This window comes from Sinohyriopsis cumingii, chromosome 8 (assembly GCF_028554795.1).
Source record: "Sinohyriopsis cumingii isolate HCF-2022 chromosome 8, ASM2855479v2, whole genome shotgun sequence".
Classification (NCBI taxonomy): domain Eukaryota; kingdom Metazoa; phylum Mollusca; class Bivalvia; order Unionida; family Unionidae; genus Sinohyriopsis; species Sinohyriopsis cumingii.
The window spans coordinates 59,299,298-59,320,444 of NC_142968.1; the positions used below are offsets into that span (position 1 = coordinate 59,299,298).

The window sequence follows — 21,147 nt, forward strand, 5'->3', positions numbered from 1 at the left end:
TATTTTAATTATTGCTTTGATACATTTCAGGTGTCCAAAATAAGGAACAGAGTAATGCATTCTGCGCACATGGAACTCTCAGATGATGACCGGAAAGATTTCATAGATGATATAATACAGTTGTTAGAAGACCCTACTCATCTCAGATCACTGAAGGAATGTCAAGAGGCTGTGGATGAGATAAATAAGGTATTGAACTAGGTTATAACTGTACAAATTTATAGGAACTTTTAATGCAAATAAAGTAATGAGGTTTTAGATTTGGAATCCTCATATTTGTCAAGAATGTTTAATTTTTGTGTGTGCCTCCAACGAGATAGCAGAAGAGAGCACATTGTTTTCATTCTGTCCAGCTGGAAGTCAATGTGCCCACCTTGAATTCCTTTTGGCAAAATAGCACAAAAACTATTTAAGTTAGAGCCATGAAATTTTACAAACTAGTTGTGGCTAGACGATCTGATTAGATTTTGAAGCTTTTGCAACAATATTCAGTATTTTTATCTTTTTGAACATGGACACTTTATCAAAACCTTGATTACTTGATTGAGCAAAAACTACTTGGATACATGTCACAAAACCAGGACATAAAATCAGTAGATTTACAAATTTTGATCAATAAATTAACTTCTAAACCAATAGACTTTTTATTGACATAAATTGCATTACAAGAGAATTGAAAAGAAAACAATGATTTTTTTAAAAACATAATATTTATTACTGTGATAAAACAGCATGGTTTGAACTTAAATCAGATTCTGATGGAAAATGTTACAATGCTAATGGTTAAATACTAAGTCAGTGTAATGTCAATTAAATGAAATGGGAAGAGTTGTGTATCTTATTTTTCATTGCAAAGATTTGTTTAATAAAATCCACAAGTATTTTAAGTTTCCTTCACAAAATTACTGTTAGTGACTACTAAAGACATGCAATATGATTATTAAAGTTCTTACTTAACAGGCTTTCAGTACTAGTTTTCTGGTCCAGATTTCCCATTTAATCACTTTTTATTTTGCAAGTAATGCGGAAAATACTCTCTGTATCAGCATTAGAAGTGGCAATGTCAAAACAACCACACTCAGCCTGTTACGAAATTCAAACCTCAGTTTTCCACTGGCTGGACTTTTATGACTGCTGTTTGTCATACCAGTACTTCTTGAAGCTTACATTCTTAGCTGGTCCTGTTTTTAGCATTGGGAGAAAGTGCATGTTTTATCATTTTGACAAGTCTTGGAAAACATATATGGGCTGTAATGAAATATTTCTTCTAAGACATCTTGAACAATTTAAGAACATTTAAACAGTTCAAAACTGCAAATACAAACTCTGCTGAAAGTATTTTTTTGGAGTCTTAGATTCTCACCTGTTATCTCACCTCTGCCAAAGGTCGGCTGATTTTTATTCAGAGACTCAAAAGTCATCATGGACCAACTTGGATCCCTTTATTATTTATAACACTTCATCAGACATTTTTGCATTTGGTTCAAAACTCATCAGATTGCAACAATATAGGTAATAAATTAACAGCATGAAGTCGTGTTAATAGCCTACTCAGCCAGACATCATTGTAAAGCATTGTAAACTAGTTCCCGCTGGTTTTTGTACTGTGTTAATAGAATGCCAAAAAAATCATTTTTAAATTTTAAAAATTCTTTGGTATTTTTCAGAAGTGGTAGACTTAAAATATAAAATGTATGTGTGCTTGAAGGTCTTTAAAATGTTAGGTTTTTTTTGTCCAGCAATTGGAAGAATCACATGTATTAAGGTAGATGTATGAAATTTGGAGAACATGTCTATTTAAATAACTTGATTAGATTTTACACCATTATAAAACAATTTCTGTTCAATTTTTTAAAGTTTGGGATTGAATCATCGTTACAAACACATTGTAAGCAGGTTTGAGGAAAAAGAACTTGAGGTGTGAGGACTGGAAATTTAATATGCAAATTTGTATTTATATGCAGATGACCTGATTATATTTTCAGGCCATAAAAAATTAAAATTTGTATCCATTATTTTTAACCTGTTTTGACATAAAAATTTTAAACAAAATCATGTTAGCATGATTGAAAAGAATCAAGCTGAGGTAAGCATTTAGATTTGTATATGATTATTTTGCATTTACACATTTTTGGTGTCACTATCAATATAACAGCAGTTGGGGCATATATTTTTTACATAAAGTTTGCTTGTATTGTATCCCTGCTGGTTGAAAACCCGAAGAGCTTATGTGATTGTGCTGTGTCTGTTTTCTGTCAACAGTTGTTTGTTATTGCTACATGCACCTCCTAAGTTATTTGGAGGAAAGCATGAAACTGGCATACACTTGAATACTTTTTATGACAAGCCCTAAATGAAAATGGTGCTTAGCTGACATCCACAATGGCTGCTATGGTGGTGATCTTGTAAATCTTGCTATTCTTTTCCTGAACAGATGCCTGCATTTTATTATTAGATTTAATGACAATTTTAACTTGTTAGCTTTATCATGCCAAGGAAATGTGAGCTGAGTGCATTTCCACTGAGGCAGTCAACCCGGGGTAGCCTGGATAGGTATCAACCCTGTGACCCTTGGAGATGCTCTACAAACTGAGCTACCACAGCTCCCTGATCAAATGGTCACATATGCTCAAAAAAGGACATTCACATACATTCTCTTTCTCTTTAATCTAAAATTGATGCACACAGTTCTCGTGTGACAATTGTCCATGCTCATTAAGGTCTGTATATTCATACATTTTTTGCAGTTGAGTAGAGATATTATGATAAATGACACTAATAATCTGTTTAGATTCAATTTACATGAGATATGTGCCACCCCTTAATGACTTGGGGACCCACAATTTCATTTCTTGGGCGGGGAATGCAGTTACACAGTTGGTACAGCATCGGATTCGTAATTTACATGTCATGGGTTTGAGACCTTCACAAGCCACTGTCCTGACCGGCTACCTCATTGTGTCATTGGAAAAGGCACATAACTTCCCCAGATTTCACCTTTAAACACATTCCATAAATAAACTACCAGTAACGATTTCAAGTGCTGTTTTTCTATGTAAGACTGAACATATCGATGCCAGTTGAATAGGTAATGTCTGCTTTAGAATCTAACCATTTTCTTTAAAATTAACATGGATGAGTAAAACAACCTAAAATCTTCAGAGATTTCAGTTTGTTTAATAAGGAAAACTTCTTAAACGTTTCTTGTTTAATGACTGCAGATAATAGTTTAATTTGTATAAATACATTCAAGTCAGCTGCACTTTTTGCATTTTCCACATTTAACACATCACCTGCGGTACACTGGTGATGTCATTACACATGATAAATATTAAAAAATACACCTTATTTTTAGAGACAAAGGCAGATCTATACAAAATATGTCAAAGAATTTTTTAAATAAAGACATTAAACTTTGGACATTTTGTGAGGCCATCACAGTGATCTAAATCCCCTTGTCCTTCTGTGATCTTTCAAGCATGATACAGTAATAGATTCATTGTTACAGGCCCTGACAAAGATTTTTGAATAGTACCCAAACATATGAGAAAATGCTTTTGTTATTACCACATCTGGTATGATGGAGTTTTTGCAAGAATATGAGATGATTTCAAAACTTAACAACTAAAAAAAGACAAAAGGACACAAAGAAACTGACATCTTGTGAATTCCTATAAATTCATTTTGGCCAGTAGAGTGACAGTCTGGAGGGCTCTTGTTTTACAGAAAGATCATTGTTTTTTCTATTCCAAGAAAGAAATGGGGCACTGTAATTGATGTCATACTATATATAACATATTTCATCTTTGTGAATTTTATCTGTTTCTTTACTTCACTACCACTTAAAATTGGTGAGACATGCACACTTATTCAACATGTAAACTGGTGTAGCACATACAGTTATGCTGGTAACAGACAATTACTTATTTAATTAACTATGGAACCAGCTTATGTAATATTACATACTGTACGTACTAGAATGACAGTCACTGATTGAGTGAAAATACATCTTAGAAAATAGCATGAAATAATTTTTTAAGAAGTCTATGTATGTATGGTTAAATTTTATTAGACTTTAACCTTAAACTATTCCATTTTATTGTTGTTGCTGTACTGCTATATGTAAATAAGCAGATCTTGGCAGGCTGGATTTTCATAGGGCACCTACAGTGGAATTCTTTATCCTGAAAGAGCCACATGGTTTATCACTTTCATTGTTTTAAAAGTGTATGCTTGGATAAGCATGTTTTGCATGAAAGTTTTCCAAAACAATATCATTATGACCTATAGGAATTTTGAATTAGTTGTCTGTGCCCAATAACAACAAATGCACCTGATGGAAAAGAATTCAGATAAAATATTCTCAACTACATTTTCACCAATTTTATCAGCCAATTGCAGTGATTTTTTTAAAATGCTGAATTATATGTGGTATATTTTGTTGGTATCTAGAAACTTTTACTTATGGCTCCTGATCACTGCCATCTCACCTCTGTCTGCGTGGGTTTCAAGTCTCAGTTTCAGCAATGTGGATAGGTGAGAAAGCTGTCATTAGCTTCCCATGGATCACTGGTTCCTACCAGGGTTTTCCTGGGAGGATGACCTCCACCAAGTTATCCTGGCCACCATATATAGCCTATCTTGTGCTGAGAAATGACATTAAACCCCAAAACAACAGCAACAACAGCTCCAGTATTTAGTAACACTTGATTTTAAGAACAGATACCCTATGATAGTTTAATGAAATGATGCATAATTTGTTTTGTCAACAGTGCTATTAATGTGGAACTAGATGATTGCAATTATTTAAGATTATGAAGTTTTGGGGAAAAAAGTAATTTTTGGACTAAAGTCCATCAGAAATATTGCATTTTTCTCTAATTTGTCTAACCAGGTAAATCTACATGGGAAAAAAAGTTCACTAAAAGATTTTACATGATCACTATCTGTTAAGTTTGGTATTCTGCTTCAGATCTGCAACTTAGCAATTAACAGAAGGTAATTTATTAGTGATATTTCCTAATTACTACTTCTATTGTTTCACTTGTTTGCATGATTTTATTTTATGAGGATCTCTGTCTGCCTTTTGGAAAAATGACACATTTGGTTGTATTCTGTTGTGGAAACTTTTATCAACTCATCTTTACTCTTGGGCTCACAAACTAAAACAAATTTCTGTATATCAACACTCTGCTTTTGTAAGAGGTTTCAAAGAAAAATGCTTCAAGCTATAAATAATTGCTGTGGAAGTAAAATTAGATTTTAGGCTACAAATAAGTAATTAGATTGTATGCTACAGGTGCAGCATATGTGGAATATTAAATACTGTATTTATTGTCTAAAAATAATTATAAAAGAAAATTAAAATTGAACTTAAATTTTTGAGTGTGGAGAAATTGTACACATTAATAGGCCTGATTCTAACCATTTTCATTTTATCACTGATGCTACCATCAATAACGGGGCTCCGAGTGGCCAAGTGGTCTAAAGCGCTCATCATTACCGATCACTGCCATCTCACTTCTGTCTGCGTTCATTCGAGTCTTGGGCTCGGCCAATGTGGGTATGTGAGAAAGCTTGCCAGTAGCTTCTCATTGGTTAGTGGTTTTTCTGGGTTCTTCCTCCACCAGTTATACTTGCTGCTATGTATAGTCTATCTTGTGCTGAAAAATGGCGTTAAACTCTACAACAGCAACAACAACCATGAATGATGGATGTAAATTGATATAGCACAGGAATGGAACTTCTTCAAACTGAGCCGTGCAGCAGATAATTTTCATCATTTTAAAAGAATGGATCAATCATGAAATGAATTGAAGCATGTTTTGCTGGTCACACCACGAAAGTATATTTTGCAAACATTAATATTCAGTGGGTAGTATTTGAATTACTTGTTGATGCATTATTAGCATATAGGCTGCACTCCTTGTGAACATATCAATTGCCAAAAGAATGTTTAATTTACAGAACATCTTTTATGATGCATGAGTGCATGCACATGTTTTTAACAGGTGTTGTAGAAAAAAACCTACAAATTATGTATATCGCTGATGAATTTTAGATTTTAGCTCAACTGGCTTTGTTGTACATCATGCATCAATTATTGTGCTTCATCCATTAAAAACCACATGACCAATTTCTCTCAAGTTTAACTTATTTCACCCCTACATAAAGAAATGAAGTATATTTAGAATAGCACTATTAACAATTCATTCTCATCTCAATAGATGTTCATCAAAGGTAATTGCTTAAATATTTTGTGCAAAATATTTTTTTCATCTGTTCTTAGTCAAGAGAGATACAGAGAAGGAAAGACTTAAGATTACATTAATTTGGAGGAATATTGATATCATCTTAAGGTCGTAAAAAAAGCAGCATGTCACTTTCTCAGAAGTTATGTTTTTCCTTTGATCCTGTTTTAAAGTGGTATTATCTTAACTGTCCAAGCCATCAATATTCTCAGTACTCTTAAGTTTTATTGTTCCATTGTGACTGTTTATTGAAACTGCATCAGGTTAAAAAGACCATTTACCTGCCTTACATGAACTAAATTGTTTTCTTCAGATCAATATGGATTCTGTCGATGTCATCTTTAACCATCACCTGGAGATGAAGGCTATGAGGGAGTGTGTAAAGGATTGTAGATATGAGATAGGGAGTCATAAAAGCAACACAGAAGAGACAATAGAATCTTTGAAAATGGTATTAGAAGAAATCAAGGCCCAGATTTCCAAGAATCAAGAACCAACAGGGATCCTTGAATCAGGTATAAAATGTACATGTGTCAGTGCTGATTTTCAAGCACTTGAATTCGCATCTTAATATTAGCATATGTATGTAACTTGCTTCTATTTATGCATTTCTTTCCTTTTGTGGGGGACTGCTCTGGCAGCCTAGTGGTTAGAGTGTCTGCCTCGAATGCGAGAGGTTACGGAGACAGACCCCGGCAGAGTTATAATAATAATAATAATGACCTTATTTAAAGAGGGTAACACAGTTAGCTAAAAACTAATCTACCTTGAGGCCCTCATACAAAGGAATTTATTTATTTAAGCTACATCTTTGAAGCCACTGGATATATTGGGTTTGGAAGAAGGAAATATAGTGGGCATTTCTAATCTCAACTGGAATACTATTCCAGAGCAGAGTTCCAGAGTATTGGAAACTTTTTTAAAATAACTCCTTATTTGGTTTGGGAATTTTATACTGTTTGGTAGACATGGATCACAGGTGGGGAGTGTTACCAGGTAGCCTATACTGGAATAGTGATTGTAAATATTCAGGAGCACTATTATGAGATATCCTGTTCATTAATTTGGCTTTTCTCAAACAGATTCGGTCTTTAATAGGTAATATTTTTAACCTACCAGCTAAACTTTCCTTGCTTTCTTTCTGGATTGATATTTGCCCAAATGCTCTTTTTTGAAGATGTGCCAGCTTTGCTGTTTTTGTCATTTGAATTACCCCATACTGTACTACAGTAGTCCAAATAGGGTTTTATGTAACTGTTATAAAATAGTTTTCTTTGCCTTTCAGGGAGAAAATGTCTTATCCTACTGAGAAGCCATAAACTTAAATTGACTTTTTTTACTGATATGTTTGATATGTTCAGTCCATGATAGGTTATTATCTACCAGAACACCAAGTAGTCTATCATGACAGACCATTTGCAGATTTGTATCCTTCCATGTCAGACATAGTTCATCACTATCAAGATTTATCCTTCTTTGCCGTGTTGAGATAAGTAATGTTTTAGTTTTACCAGTATTTGCCACCATGCCATTACATGTGCACCAGTTTTCCAGTTTGTTTAGTGCATTCTGTAAAGAAATTTCAAGCTCATGCTTTGTGTTTTGGATGTCTGACAATGTTGTGTCATCTGCATAGAGATCTGTAGATGATATTGAGTCTCTTAGTAAAAGTGGTAGGTCATTAATAAATAAAATGAATAGTAATGGACCTAGAATTGATGCTTGTGGTACTCCATATCTAATTGTTTCAGGTTCAGACAGAACATTATTTATGTAAACATGTTGTTTTCTCTCATTTAAGTACGAAGTAAACCATCTAATTGTTCTTTCATCACACTGGTAGATTTTCAGTTTCTTCAAAAGGATTTCATGATCCACCATGTCAAAAGCTTTCCTGAAATCTACAAATACAGTTCCTATTATTCTATCTTGATCAAGTGCTTGAAGCCATTTATCAGTTAGGGAGATCAAGGCAGTCTCACAGGAATGGTTCTGTCTAAAGCCTGGTTGATTAGGGTGTAACAGCAAGTGTTTGGTTAAATATGACATGAATGAGTCATGGACATGTTTTTCAATCAGTTTTGACAAGTTTGGTAGTATTGAGATTGGTCGGTAGTTATCAGCATCATCCTTAGAACCAGATTTGTGAATAGGAGTTACTTTTGCAGTTTTCCATATTTTGGGGACAGATGAGGTTGCCATACTTAAATTAATTATGAATGTTATGCTATCTACAATAGCAGAGGCAGAAGATTTAATGAGTCGTGGACCAATCTGATCAAGTCCTGTAGCTTTCTTGGTATCAAGTTCACTGAGATATTTTTTAACAAAGTTTTTTGACACTGGTGGGATAGAGAAACATACCTCCTTAGAGATTTTGCTGCTGCAGAACTTTTTCAGTTCATTAAAGTTGTTTTCTATCACTGGTTCTTTTAACTTTATGGTAATGTTGATGAAAAAATCATTGAAAACATTTGCAATGTCAGTTTCATCAGTGACTATGGTGTCATTTACCAGAAGTGAGTGAATTTTATTTGTCTGTTTTTTGTGCATTCCTCCAGCGAGTTCATTGGAGACTTTCCAAATGGAGTTTGTGTTGCTCTTTTTGTTTTCAAGCAATGATTGATAATAAGTTTTTTTAGCTTTTTTAATCATACTTGTTATTTTATTTCTCCATACTTTATATTGTGCATGGTTTTCCATAGCCTTGAATTTGTCTTGTGTTTTCATAGCATCTAGGATTTCAGTAGTAGTCAATTAGGTTGAATTTCAGTCTTTACTCAATGTGCTTTCAGTGGTGCATGCTTAGATACTACATCCATGAATAAGTCAGTCCACACCCTCATGGCTTCATCTACACCATCCAAATTTTGGATCATATTCCATGGAATTTTATATAGGTATTTGAGAAATTGTTCTTCATTAAAATTTTTGAACGATCTGTAAGTGATCGTTTTATGTGTATTTTTCTTATTTTTCTTGCATTTAACCTTTCTTGTCAAAAAAGTAGGATAGTGGTCACTAAGACCAACATTCGGTACATTAACACAAGCCACATTGTCTGGTAGGTTGGTATAAATGTGATCAATAAGAGTGCTCGATTTTTCTGTTACCCTTGTAGGTTCATTTACCAGCTGGTCTAGGCCTAATGATTCAATAAATTCCATCCAGTTGTTCCTTATTTGAGCATTGAGAAGGTCCTTATTTATATCTCTGAGTATATATGTTTCTTTCTCTTGTGCTAGAACATTTTCCATTTGTTTCAAAAAGTTATCATTCCAAAATGCTTTGGAGGAAGGTGGCCTATAAATGAAACCAGCTAGGAAAGATTTTGCATTATTTTGAAAAATTTCCACCCAGATACTCTCAATTTCATGTGACTCCAAGTCAAGTTGCCTTTTCACATTTGCATCTTTCCTAATGTATACAAGACACCCCCCACCCCCCCCGCTGTCTCTCTGTCCCTACATAATGGTTAATTGTAGCCTTGACAGTGAAATAGATCATCATTGTGGTTAGCATTTAATTTGGTTTCAGTGAGTCCTAAAACATGTATATTATTTTCCTTGGAAGACAACATTAACTTAATCTGGTCTATTTTTACCACTATACCTTGTACATTTAAGTGACCTATGTTAAAACCTTTTGTATTTAGTTTCATATCAATTATATGTATGTCATCATGCAATGGGGTACTCACTGAGATTGTCTCCATACTACTTTTATCATTCTGACATCCTATTTCTATATTTAAATGTTCATATATATTAGCATCTTCAAAGTCACATACAAACCCTGAAAATCCATTTACGTTTGCATCTACAATAGTGTCCATTGAATAGTTAGAGTCAAGAGTCCCACTGGGTACATTTAGATTTTTTGTAAATGAAGCGTTGGCATTCTCCTCTTTGCCAGCTTCCTAATATGTATACATTGATGGACAAAGTCTTTGCTTGTGTCCATATTTATGGCACCTGAAACACTCGATCTATCTGCCATGATGGCATACCTGTGTCATGTGCCCAGTTTCTCCTCAGTAGAGACAGCACTCTTCATTAAAGTGCTTGAAAATGGGGGCATACATGTTAATATTTCTCAGTAGTTGAGAGGTTCCTTTTCTGCTTAGATTAATTTTGTCTCCGTGGTAGAGACTAAGGTTGACATCCTGATTCTGAAGAAAGAAAGATGTGTACATGTATTGTGGAATGTACTGTAGGTTGAAGTCTTCACATAGGTCAATTATCAGATCATTGATTTCTTTGGCCTTGGTGTCCACACAAGGAGGTAGTCCCGATATCATTAATTTACATGTATCTGGACTGCAATACCTAGCAGCATACAATAAACTTTCAAAATTTGTTCTGAGTTGATTTAGTGACCTTCCCTCACAGGCATCATACTAAAATAATAATTTGTTTGTATTTGGTTAGGTCACTGTTCATTATTCTGTCTGTAATGTTGTTGGTTTTTGCACCTCTTAGAGTCTGTACATTTGTTTTAAAAAGTCTCCTTGGTATTATACTTTTCAAAATTGAGGAGCCAATTATTAGAGTCCTATCTTTTCTGGCTTGTGATGTCGTGTGTTGGACTCTGGATTGTATTTCTGACACATATCTTGGAGGAAGGGGTGCTGAAATTGGTGTTTCAGTTGTGTGAACTACTCGTGCTGATTTTGACACATTTGTCTGAGCACTGGTAATTGCAGTTGTTGGTGAAGGTAAAAGACTTGTCTGAACTGCTGGCCATGGATGTACACTTTTTGCTGTTGCAGGTGTGACACATGGCTGAGAGGGGGGTACTGTTGTTTGCAATGCAGGATTACTTTGGGCATCAGTTTTTATTTGCATGGTTATTTTACATTTTCTTTTGGCTGGTACTGGGATTGTCTGTGTCTGAGCATCTGATACTGTTGATATTTGGAATAGTTATACCACAGGGTATTATTAGTTTAGACTATTAACTAAGAGTACCACAAAAGGAGTGTGTGTGTGTGTGTGTGTCTGTGTCTGTTTGTGTGTGTGTGATTTGGATTTTTAAGTTTTGGAGTTATACCAAAGAATGGTACTAACAGCAGCCTTACTTGGCACTCAGCATTAAGAGGTTAGTGAGTCTCGGATTCGGCTAATGTGGGTATGTGAGAAAGCTTGCCAGTAGCTTCTCGTGGGTCGGTGGTTCTTTCCGGGGTTTTCCCGGGTTCTTCCTCCACCATTAATACTGGCCGCCATGCATAGCCTATCGTGTACTGAAAAATGGCGTAAAACCCTACAACAACAACAAGAAAGAGGTTAGTGTTTGGACTGGTCGGCCTGATGTCAGAATAATGTGACTGGGTAGGACATGATGCTACATGTCTGTGGCATAATGCCCCAGTGCTAGACATCACTATAAATTGCCACACTGCAGACATCATAGCAATATTACTGAAACATTTTTAATGCTGTGTTAAAAATCCAAATCACACACACACACACACACACTCCTTTTGTGGTACTCTTAGTTAATAGTCTAAACTAATAATACCCTCCACCAATTAGTATTGGAGTGCCAGAATTGAAAAGAACATGATCCCAGTCTGACTCCTTACGGATAACATATGGAATGCCATCCTTTTTGCACCTTCTTTAGCAAGTAGTGCTACATTAAATTGTTTTCTTTTTATGATTCTTGTGCTAGGGTAAGTATTGTTTCACCTTGTTTGGTTCCAAATATTTTGTTTTGCATGAATTTTTATCTTTCAGAGCTTCCAGTGTTATAAGGTGTGGGTAAGTATGGTCACTGGAATGCCCCTTCGGATATGCACTCCACCAGTTTAGTGTGCAATGGGTGTGGACAGCTGTCCAGTTTGCTGTCTTTGACCTGACCAGTTGTGTGACTTCACTGAAAGTCACCACATATACAGGGGTGAGGAAGAAGGGCCTTTCATTCTTTTTGTCTTCACTGGATGACGTCCTTCATTTCCAGGAGGGGTCTAGGTCTCTTCCCATTTTGGGGAAGACTATTGCCCCTGTGTGGACAGGAATGTTCTGCAGCCTCCACAGTTTGGAGATACTCAAAGGGCCAGAGATCCATGATGGTTGTTATGATATCATCAGTGCTGGTCAGGGATTGATCCTGGACACCTTCCAAGGGAAGAAAAACACTTGAGAGTGAGTCAAAACTTCCACATAGGGATGAACAGCACTCAATATCATCAGCATCCTGGTGAATGAGATTATTGCACTGTGCCTTCCTGAGAGGGAAGGACAGCAATCTTGTAAGCATAAATCTAGTCCATCAGACCTTTTGTTGCCAGAATGGTCCTTGACTGATAACAGGATGTGTCACCAGGCAGTGGTCACTAGTTATCAACCAGTCACAGGACTTCGAACACCAGTCATCAAGATTTGATTACTGGTTTGGGGTCAGAGATCATATTGTTACCCCACTATTCCTATGTTTCTATTTAATCCTGATGGGGGCTTATGATTCCTTGGAATGTGGGGGATTCCCATCTTTCCATCTTCTCTCATCTCATGGTGCCATGGTTGTCCCTTCCTTTTAGTGACAAGGTAGAGTGAATGAGGCAGGCCATAGACTTACTCTGTCAGCACCAGTTTAGGCCGATCAAAAGGACAGGGCTGCCTGTCACCTAGGAGGTGTCCAAGTAGGGTTAGTCCCATCACCCCAACAACTATGAGTGGCTTCAGGTTGATGGCAATCCCGTTTTGATTTCTTCCTCCCCAGAAAGAGAGATACTGGGAAGGCAGTCATGTCATCCTAAGAGCAGGTTCAGAATGTCATTTCCATCATGGTAGACTTGATTGAATTCTCATATGAACCAGTGGCAAAGGTTGCCCCGCTGTTGGAGCACATGCTCCTTTCTACCTGTAGTGCCAGGTGTTAGAGGAGGACAAAGATTGGATGTTTTATAAGGCATTTACCACCTCCTTCTTCCAGACTTAAGTCCTAAATCATATGACAAAGAGAAGATGTAGACCCTCTCCAACATAGAAAATCTTTCTGGGGCAGAATTTCAACTTGCTCATCCATTTTGCAATGGTCTGAGAGCTTGCATGTAAGATTTCAGGGACAAGAGTTTGCCAGGCAGCAGAAAGGGTGGTCTGGGACAGACTGGTATGCTTCCACTGATGGGTTTTCCTTCAGCTATCAAGTCCATTTGCCAGCTTGGCCATATAAGCCATTCCCTCTGCATGGACTCGGATGTGTAACAAGTGGGATATTGACTATGGTCTGGGCTTGCTTCCCTGTTAAAACATTGGAAGTTAAGATCCACATTCTGGTGATGATCACCTTGCATGCCATTCTGTTTCGGTCACTTAAAGGAATAGTAGTGAAGGCATCTAACCATCCTTTTTCCATGTCAGTAGTCTGCACCTCTTGAGGTGGAAATGCTCTTCTGAAGTCACATCCCCTCCATGGCATCATAGATGTTTGAGAGACCAGTCATGCAGTTCCCTTGCGGCATTTCAGCGTTTGAAACAGGCCAAGAAGTGCACTCATCCTGACTGTCACATGGGACTTTATTTCAAGTTTACCAAGCCAGTGCAGCCTCAGCAGTCTCAAAGACAGCCTCATTTTAAAGTTAAAATTCATGGGATTTAGCCAACTGCACAGTTCAATTTACACCCATCCACTGTATGTAACAATGTATCTGCCTTTTGTAAACATGTACTCTGCATCTTGCGATTGCAGCTTGAAGTCATTTGAAATTTTGATTATTAAATTTGACAGGAATATGCCATACTTTGAACTAGTCCAGTTTATTGTTATCAAGGTTTCACCAAGAACGAGGAATGTTAGAGCAGACTTCAAACCTTGGAAGTTACTGCTAAGTGTTCATGTCTTAGGTTCATATTTATCTTTTCATCAAAAAGAGATAACCAAGAATCACCAGTTTCTAAAAAAGATATGGATTTTCAATATTTTGAAAACATTTATTCACTGATTGTAATACTAATCAGCATGAAAAATATACAAGTTAAGTCCTCAGATATTCGCCTCTTTTTAGAAATAAGGAAAAACCATTAGTCGCATGGTATGGCAAATTCTTGTCAACTCTGCTAATAGATAGGGCATGTTTATCATGTTTATCATTCTAAAATTTAGGATTTGCCTTTAGAGAAACACGTTTCAATACTTTTAAATCTTTATTTAAAGTGACACATCATTTTAAAATCATTATGGATGATAATTTGTTGAATTTCACAAGAAACTTCGTGTACATTGGCGAGTCCCTTTGCATTTAGAAAACCATTAAAATCATTAATTGTGATAATCTTTTTTGTTGCTACTCCTACTGAATGGATGTTCTTATTGAAATGGGATTTGTGCTAAAAGGCTTCTTTTGTACATTACACACAAAGGGTGTCAACCATCATTAATCTGTGCCAGTGTGGTTGTCATCTAATTACACTCCACTTCACAGTGTAATATCCCTGTATTACAGTTGAAGCTAGGCCTGTGCTACATATTTGTGTAGGCTTTTATCTATGAAAATGACATACTGGGGTTATCACTATTCTTGATGCCTTTGAAGAGGAAGATATGGACACTAAGTAATGTTTTTGATCTCTAACATAGAAATAGCAACCTTTGAGTAAAGTACAAGAATAGTCTGCATTACACTTATGTCATTGAACTACACTTAACATCATTTTTACCGCTCTGGTGGCCTAGTGGTGAGAGTGTCTGCCTCGGATGCGGGAGGTCATGATTTCGATCCCTGGCCGGGTCGTACCAAAGACTTACAAAAATGGTACTAACAGCTGCCTTGCTTGGTGCTCAGCATTAAAAGGTTAGTGTTAGGACTGGTTGGCCTGGTGTCAGGATAATGTGACTGGGTGGGACATCATGCTACTTGTCTGCGGCATGATGCCCCAGTGCTAGACATCAATATAAACTGCCACATTTGCAGACATCGTAGCGTATGACTAAAATTTTTTTAAAGCTACATTAAAAATCCAAATCACACACACACATTAACGTCACTTTTCACTTGTGTAGGATGGTCAATCCACTTTGTGTGTGTCTATTGCATTTGGTCCTAAGTTAAAATGGTGTTGATCTGGCCTCAAGCAAGCTGTCATGTTTATCATCTTGAAAATCTTTTATCAGTTCTCTCTTCTCTCATGGCCATCTTGATAACCTTAGTATCACTACTCTTCTTGCCAGGATGATCACATAGACATGGCTATTTCTCCTCAGTGGTTAGTCATATTTGCATGGGATTTTCACTGAAATATTTCTTCGGTATGTAGCTGGTCCTGAATGAAAATGATGCTGATCAGATCTCCAGCATGGCAACTATAGTGGCTATCTAAATCTATTGTTATTGCTACTCCCTTGAAAGGAAAGTTGCAGAATTACTCAAGTCCAGCTTTCTCAAAGCCATTGATAATTAGGTCCAAATTCTCAGAATATTTTCATTAAAATACTTCTTGTAAAATATAGTTGACCCAAATGATAGTCAGCTCTTTGACACTGACCCAGGTTTTTTATCTTTAATGGTTTGTGAACATGATAGTATAAATATGCATCTTCTTATCCAACCTGGTTCATGTATATAGCTGAATAATACCTTGTGTAATGCTATTTCAATGTTTCTAGTTTCTCAAGATGGTTCAATCCTTAAGAGCTAAAATGGATAAAAGCATGGGAAAATTGCCTTCTTTTAGATTCCTTGACATTGGCGGTGGAGAGTGCAGTAGAATGTCAGGGTATATAACATTATGCAGGTTGATGCATTTGAACATTTGGATTTATAGCTCACCTGTCCATAAGGAAAATGATATCTTCCTGCATCTGTCCATCTGTTTGTCCATTAATAGTTGCCCATTACCACTCTGGGAGCTCATATTTCTGATTGATTTCTGATCAGATTTGGCATATGCACGTAATTTGTATGCATTCAATATTGTCTCCCCAATGAGAAGGTTGAAAGCACTTGCATAGCTTCATTGTGTATCATTTATAGTCTGAATATACCTCCCTGTTTGTAGCCCCCTACTAATTTAAAAAACAAAAAGCACAAATAGAATAAAAGATGCATAGAACTTAGTTCATTTATTGATTTTTAATTTCAAACCTGATTATGCCCAGGGGGGCCCTAACATTGTCATCGTCTGCATGTTTCATTCCAAACAGAAATTTTCACTGTAAAAGATGACCCCACTTGCCAGTCATTTCCAGTTCCTGGACAAGTCCATTTTCAGCAAAGGGGTGTGTGCATGCTTTTGCATGTATGTACTTAGAAGGAAATTAATATGTCGTCTGCTTCTGATGTTTAAAATGTAGAATCAAGCAAAGGAAAAGAATGACAAATACAAATTTGCCTTTCATGTGGATTTAACAAGCGGCATAATTTTCATGTTCATGTATGCAAAGTTATATAACTGTAAACTCTTAACATTATGGTAATTTACAGAACTATCCAGCAGTTACTGAATAGGATGAACTATGTCACTCTGTTGTCTGAGGAAAATAAACTAATCCATAGTGTACACAATATGGCGCCATGTTAGTATGGTAAGTCTGTTAAGCATGAGAGGTGCAGACAATGCCACTGTTAGAGCCACTCTGGTCACAGTCAGGTTAGGAATTATAAATCAGTGAATGAATTGACTAAGTTCTGTGCATTTTTTATTGCATTAAAGATTTCTGTTATTGAAATTGGTGGGTTTTTTTTTTACAAAAAACATGGGAAGATATAGTCAGACTAGAGATTCTGAGTCAAAATCTCAAAATACGTGTACTGTCGTGTCAAGGTAGGAAAATACATGTATTCTACAAAATACATGACAAAAAGTAAAATATCAGCCACACTGGGGGACTCTTGCTACATCACCAGAGTTGTTGTTAACTGAGAACAATTTCAGTACCTTGATTATCATTGTTCATTTAAAGCTGTTATTTTTCTATTTGTATTTTGTGACCAGAAATATAGTATGATTAAAGCTATCTACAGCAGCCATCCATGGGAAAAGGCAAAAGTGGCCTTTGTAGACAAGTAACCTCTAAAGGCTAGTTGAACTCTCAAACTTGGTTCATGGCAGATTTATGTATTATGAACCAAACAACATTATCTTTATCATTATTATTATTTCACATGTATTATTAATAGCTGTTTGCTACCAAGATGCATGTTTTTAATTTAGCTATTTAGCAAAAAGAAAAATAATTTTTTTAATAAATTAAGTTCAGCACAAGAATACTCTATCTTCAATTAAATGTTTGACTTGCCAAGGACAAGAGTTGTAAACTGTGTATATTTATCAGCACCCAAGTCGGCTTGACAGTTGATGTCTCATAAAAACCAATCAGATAATTCAAATAGACCCCATCAGAAACTGCAGCTGTGTACATGCACTCATTTATACAGCTCACACACACACACCTTTATCCCATTATCTAGAAATGACTCCAGACTAAAATTGCTAATTGACAGTAATTGTGAAACACATGACTGACTTTTTTGTCAGGGCAGTTGGTATAAATTAGGCATGAAAACAGGTATTCACACCTTAAACAATTGATGGATTAAGCAAATGCTCAAACTCAACAAGATTAAAAGAGAGTCAGCTTTTGTTGCAACCTTTGATGATTACGTAATTAAAGGAAGCTTCCTAGGGATATTGTTAATAGCACCTACACTGTTAAACGGAGTTTGCTCTGACTCTTCCCATCCCATCCCAGAGTAACTTGTCTGTTGACAAGTTGGAATTTGCCGCCACTATGGTGGCATATTATAACCACTTAACAACGGGTCTAGCAAACTTCAGTGATCTACATCAAGTCATAGCTGCATGAAATTGATAGGAAAATTATTTATTTTATGAAAAAGTATGATTATTATAATCATCATGTATTTAATCCACTAACAAATGAGATGAAACTACAGCCTTGATGAAATTTGATCTTGTACTCACCATTTGCATTTCTAGTCACATGAATACACAATTCTCAAAGCCAACATGTCAATGACACCAGAGGTCCAATAGTCACATGATATCAACAATAAACCCGCTTTCCGAAGTAGTTGTACAAAAATATGAAAATATTGAATTAAAATTACATACTGTTTTTAAAAAAAGGAAAGGACACAAAATTGTCAACATATTATTTTGAGAACAATGACCAGAAATGTGTTACTGTCATGGCAGCTTGGAGAAAGTCAGATTCATCAAGAATAGAGCACATGTCACTGAAGGTTTTATTGTATGACATGACTACCACATTGATGTGGTCTCTGCTTGATGACTCTGGCTTTGTTTAAACATCGATTCAGGTAATATACTTTTATATATACCACTAGGTTAATTGCCCATTGTAGGCCAGAAAAAAATAAGTATTAAAAAAAATTAAAATTGGGATGAGCAAGTTTAAAAGAAAGTTTGAACACAAAAATACAAAAAAGGAAAAAAAGATATGATTTGGGATGCTGCTGCAAGCTTTGATCTCTTGACCACTTGTTTGACAGCTGGGACACAGAAAAGAATGAAAGACAAATGGAGGTGTTTATATATAAGATGGCTTGCTCATCAAACAAAAGAAGTTTAATTTGCATACCTGTAGCATCCACTGCTGATGCGCTCTAGTGACAGCAGAAGGCAGGGTGAATCCACTGCTTGGTTAAGAAACACCTGGCTGCTGGCTGCAGATGACATGTGACTGCTGATTACATGACATTAATATAGGAAATTTGCTGGGGAAAGTGAAATGGCTGTTGTGACCAGGTGACTGCTTAACTTGGGTGACCATTAGGACAGGTTTGGCTGTATGATCAAACCTGCTCATTGCTCCATGTCAGCTCATTTTTTCCATTAAAAATATAATCAAATTCTATAAAGTGGTACTGAAGTTGAAAATGCTTTCATCTTTTATACCAGTGTGAATTTTTCTAAATATATTAGTATCATGTTGTTTATGCTAGCCTAATATCATACCGGTATCTATATGTTTTAGGAACTTCAGCTATGAGTTTTACGCTTGAAGACATAAAGCAGGCATGGCAGTCTATAGAGACAGAACTTAAAGAGGAACTTGATCCTGTAAATATTTTGTCATTCTTCACATTCCTTTCTGAGAATGAATGTCAGGCGATAAGTTGCAAGAAGAAACGAAGAGAAATGGTTGAGAGGTTTCTGCTTAGAATTGAAGAAAACCTTCCTGATGCATTTTATGTTCTCCTCAGTGCTCTGGAGAAAACTGGAAAAGGGAGTTTAGTCAACACTTTGAAGAATATTATCAATGGGGCTGATCATTTACAAGCCATGGGTATGTTAATATACACGATTAAAATGGTTGCAGGTTTTTAAATCTTGTTTATAGTCACCATCTTAATGAATTGATTTTGAATGCTTGTTGGCTTGATTTGTCCAGATGATTTTCAGTAAATAAAAAAATCCAAGAATAAGCAAATTATATGCCAGTCTGACCAATGCAGCACATGTCTCATTTGGAAAGTTAAATGGTCTTTTAGTACATTAAGGTATTGCCTTCACAAATTTCCCTTTCAAAATGATGAATAATTATCACTGTTTTGCCCATAGAGCTTACATAGGAAAGGCATTTTTTTAATTAATATTTTTCCTTCTGTCTGGCTGTCATTTTCCAGCTTAACATCCTTCCTTGCAAGTTTGTTAGCATGATTAAACAATAACCACTTAACATAAAAAAATAAAATTTTGATAGATTATTTCTGTTGATAGGTATAAGATCTGAATAGAATTTCAAATCATTTCATTATTCAAACAGTTTTCAGAATTTATTTACTATTTGGACTTAAACATTTTTATTTCATATATTCTCTGCCCAGTAATATAGATGCACTTTTTCAACTGGGCAAATGAAAAACTTGTTAATGTGCATGTGCATGTACATATGAAAATGAGTGTTATATTTCATTTTCATGACAATTGAGAATTTCTTTTCATTTTGATCACTTTATTCTACACTCTTTAGACATTTGTTTTGGTGAAAACCTTGTTGGCACAATTTCTCATGAATATTGTATGCAATGCAAATAAAAAGTAAACAATAGTTTATTTATATTGAGATAGCATTGTTAAGATTTCAAAATGAATTTTGCAAATGTTATTGTTACGTTGTTTAGCTAACCTGGCCATATAACTGTGAGTTGATATGATATGGCCCTGTGGCCCTTGGGTGTCATGCATTTTCCATCTGTTGTCTGCCATCCATCATATATATGTCAACATGTATTTCTGATAAACCTTGAGACCTATTTCAATCAAACTATGTATAGTGGATAACAGTGAAAGTTCCAATATGACCGCTCCAGTGGCCTAAGTGGTTAGAGCATCTGCCTCGGATGCTTGAACCCTGGCTAAGTCTTAACAAAGACTTATAAAAATGGTACTAGCAGCTGCCTCACTTGGTGCTCAGCATGAAGAGATTAGTGTTAGGACTGGTCGGCCTGGTGTCAAGATAACATGACAGGGTGGGACATCATGCTAAATGTCTACGGCATGATGCCCCAGTGCTAGACATCACTATAAACTGCCACACTGCAGCCATCGTAGCGATATGACTGAAACAATGTTAAAGCTATGTCAAAATTCTAAGTCACACACACAATTTCAAATGCTTACAGTTATTGATGAGATCTATTTATCTTGGCCAAGCACGAGGGTCATATTCATGATTAAATTTTGATCAACTGATATGTATTGCTTAAATTACAATTATCTCAGCAGCAATACAAGGAACTTGTGCTAGCTTGAAACATATGGACATGGATATATCTTTAATATTTGTGTTCAAAATCAAGTTCTTCAACATATGAGTACATACAGCATATGGAAGACTGACAATCAAACAAATGTGCTTACATTACAGATGTTCTTAATGACTTACATGAATGAGAAGAAATTTCAAC

At 35.8% G+C, this 21,147-nt stretch overlaps 1 protein-coding gene across 1 annotated transcript in view; it reads left to right on the forward strand.

The window, feature by feature from the left end:
- Positions 1 to 21,147, forward strand: part of LOC149793627 (uncharacterized) — a 90,564-nt gene that overhangs the window by 162 nt on the left and 69,255 nt on the right. Inside the window, exons 2-4 of the mRNA XM_089969025.1 lie at positions 31 to 189; positions 6,565 to 6,766; positions 19,212 to 19,523. Coding sequence (XP_089825151.1) covers positions 31 to 189; positions 6,565 to 6,766; positions 19,212 to 19,523 — 673 coding nt within the window. The remainder of the gene's footprint in view (positions 1 to 30; positions 190 to 6,564; positions 6,767 to 19,211; positions 19,524 to 21,147) is intronic.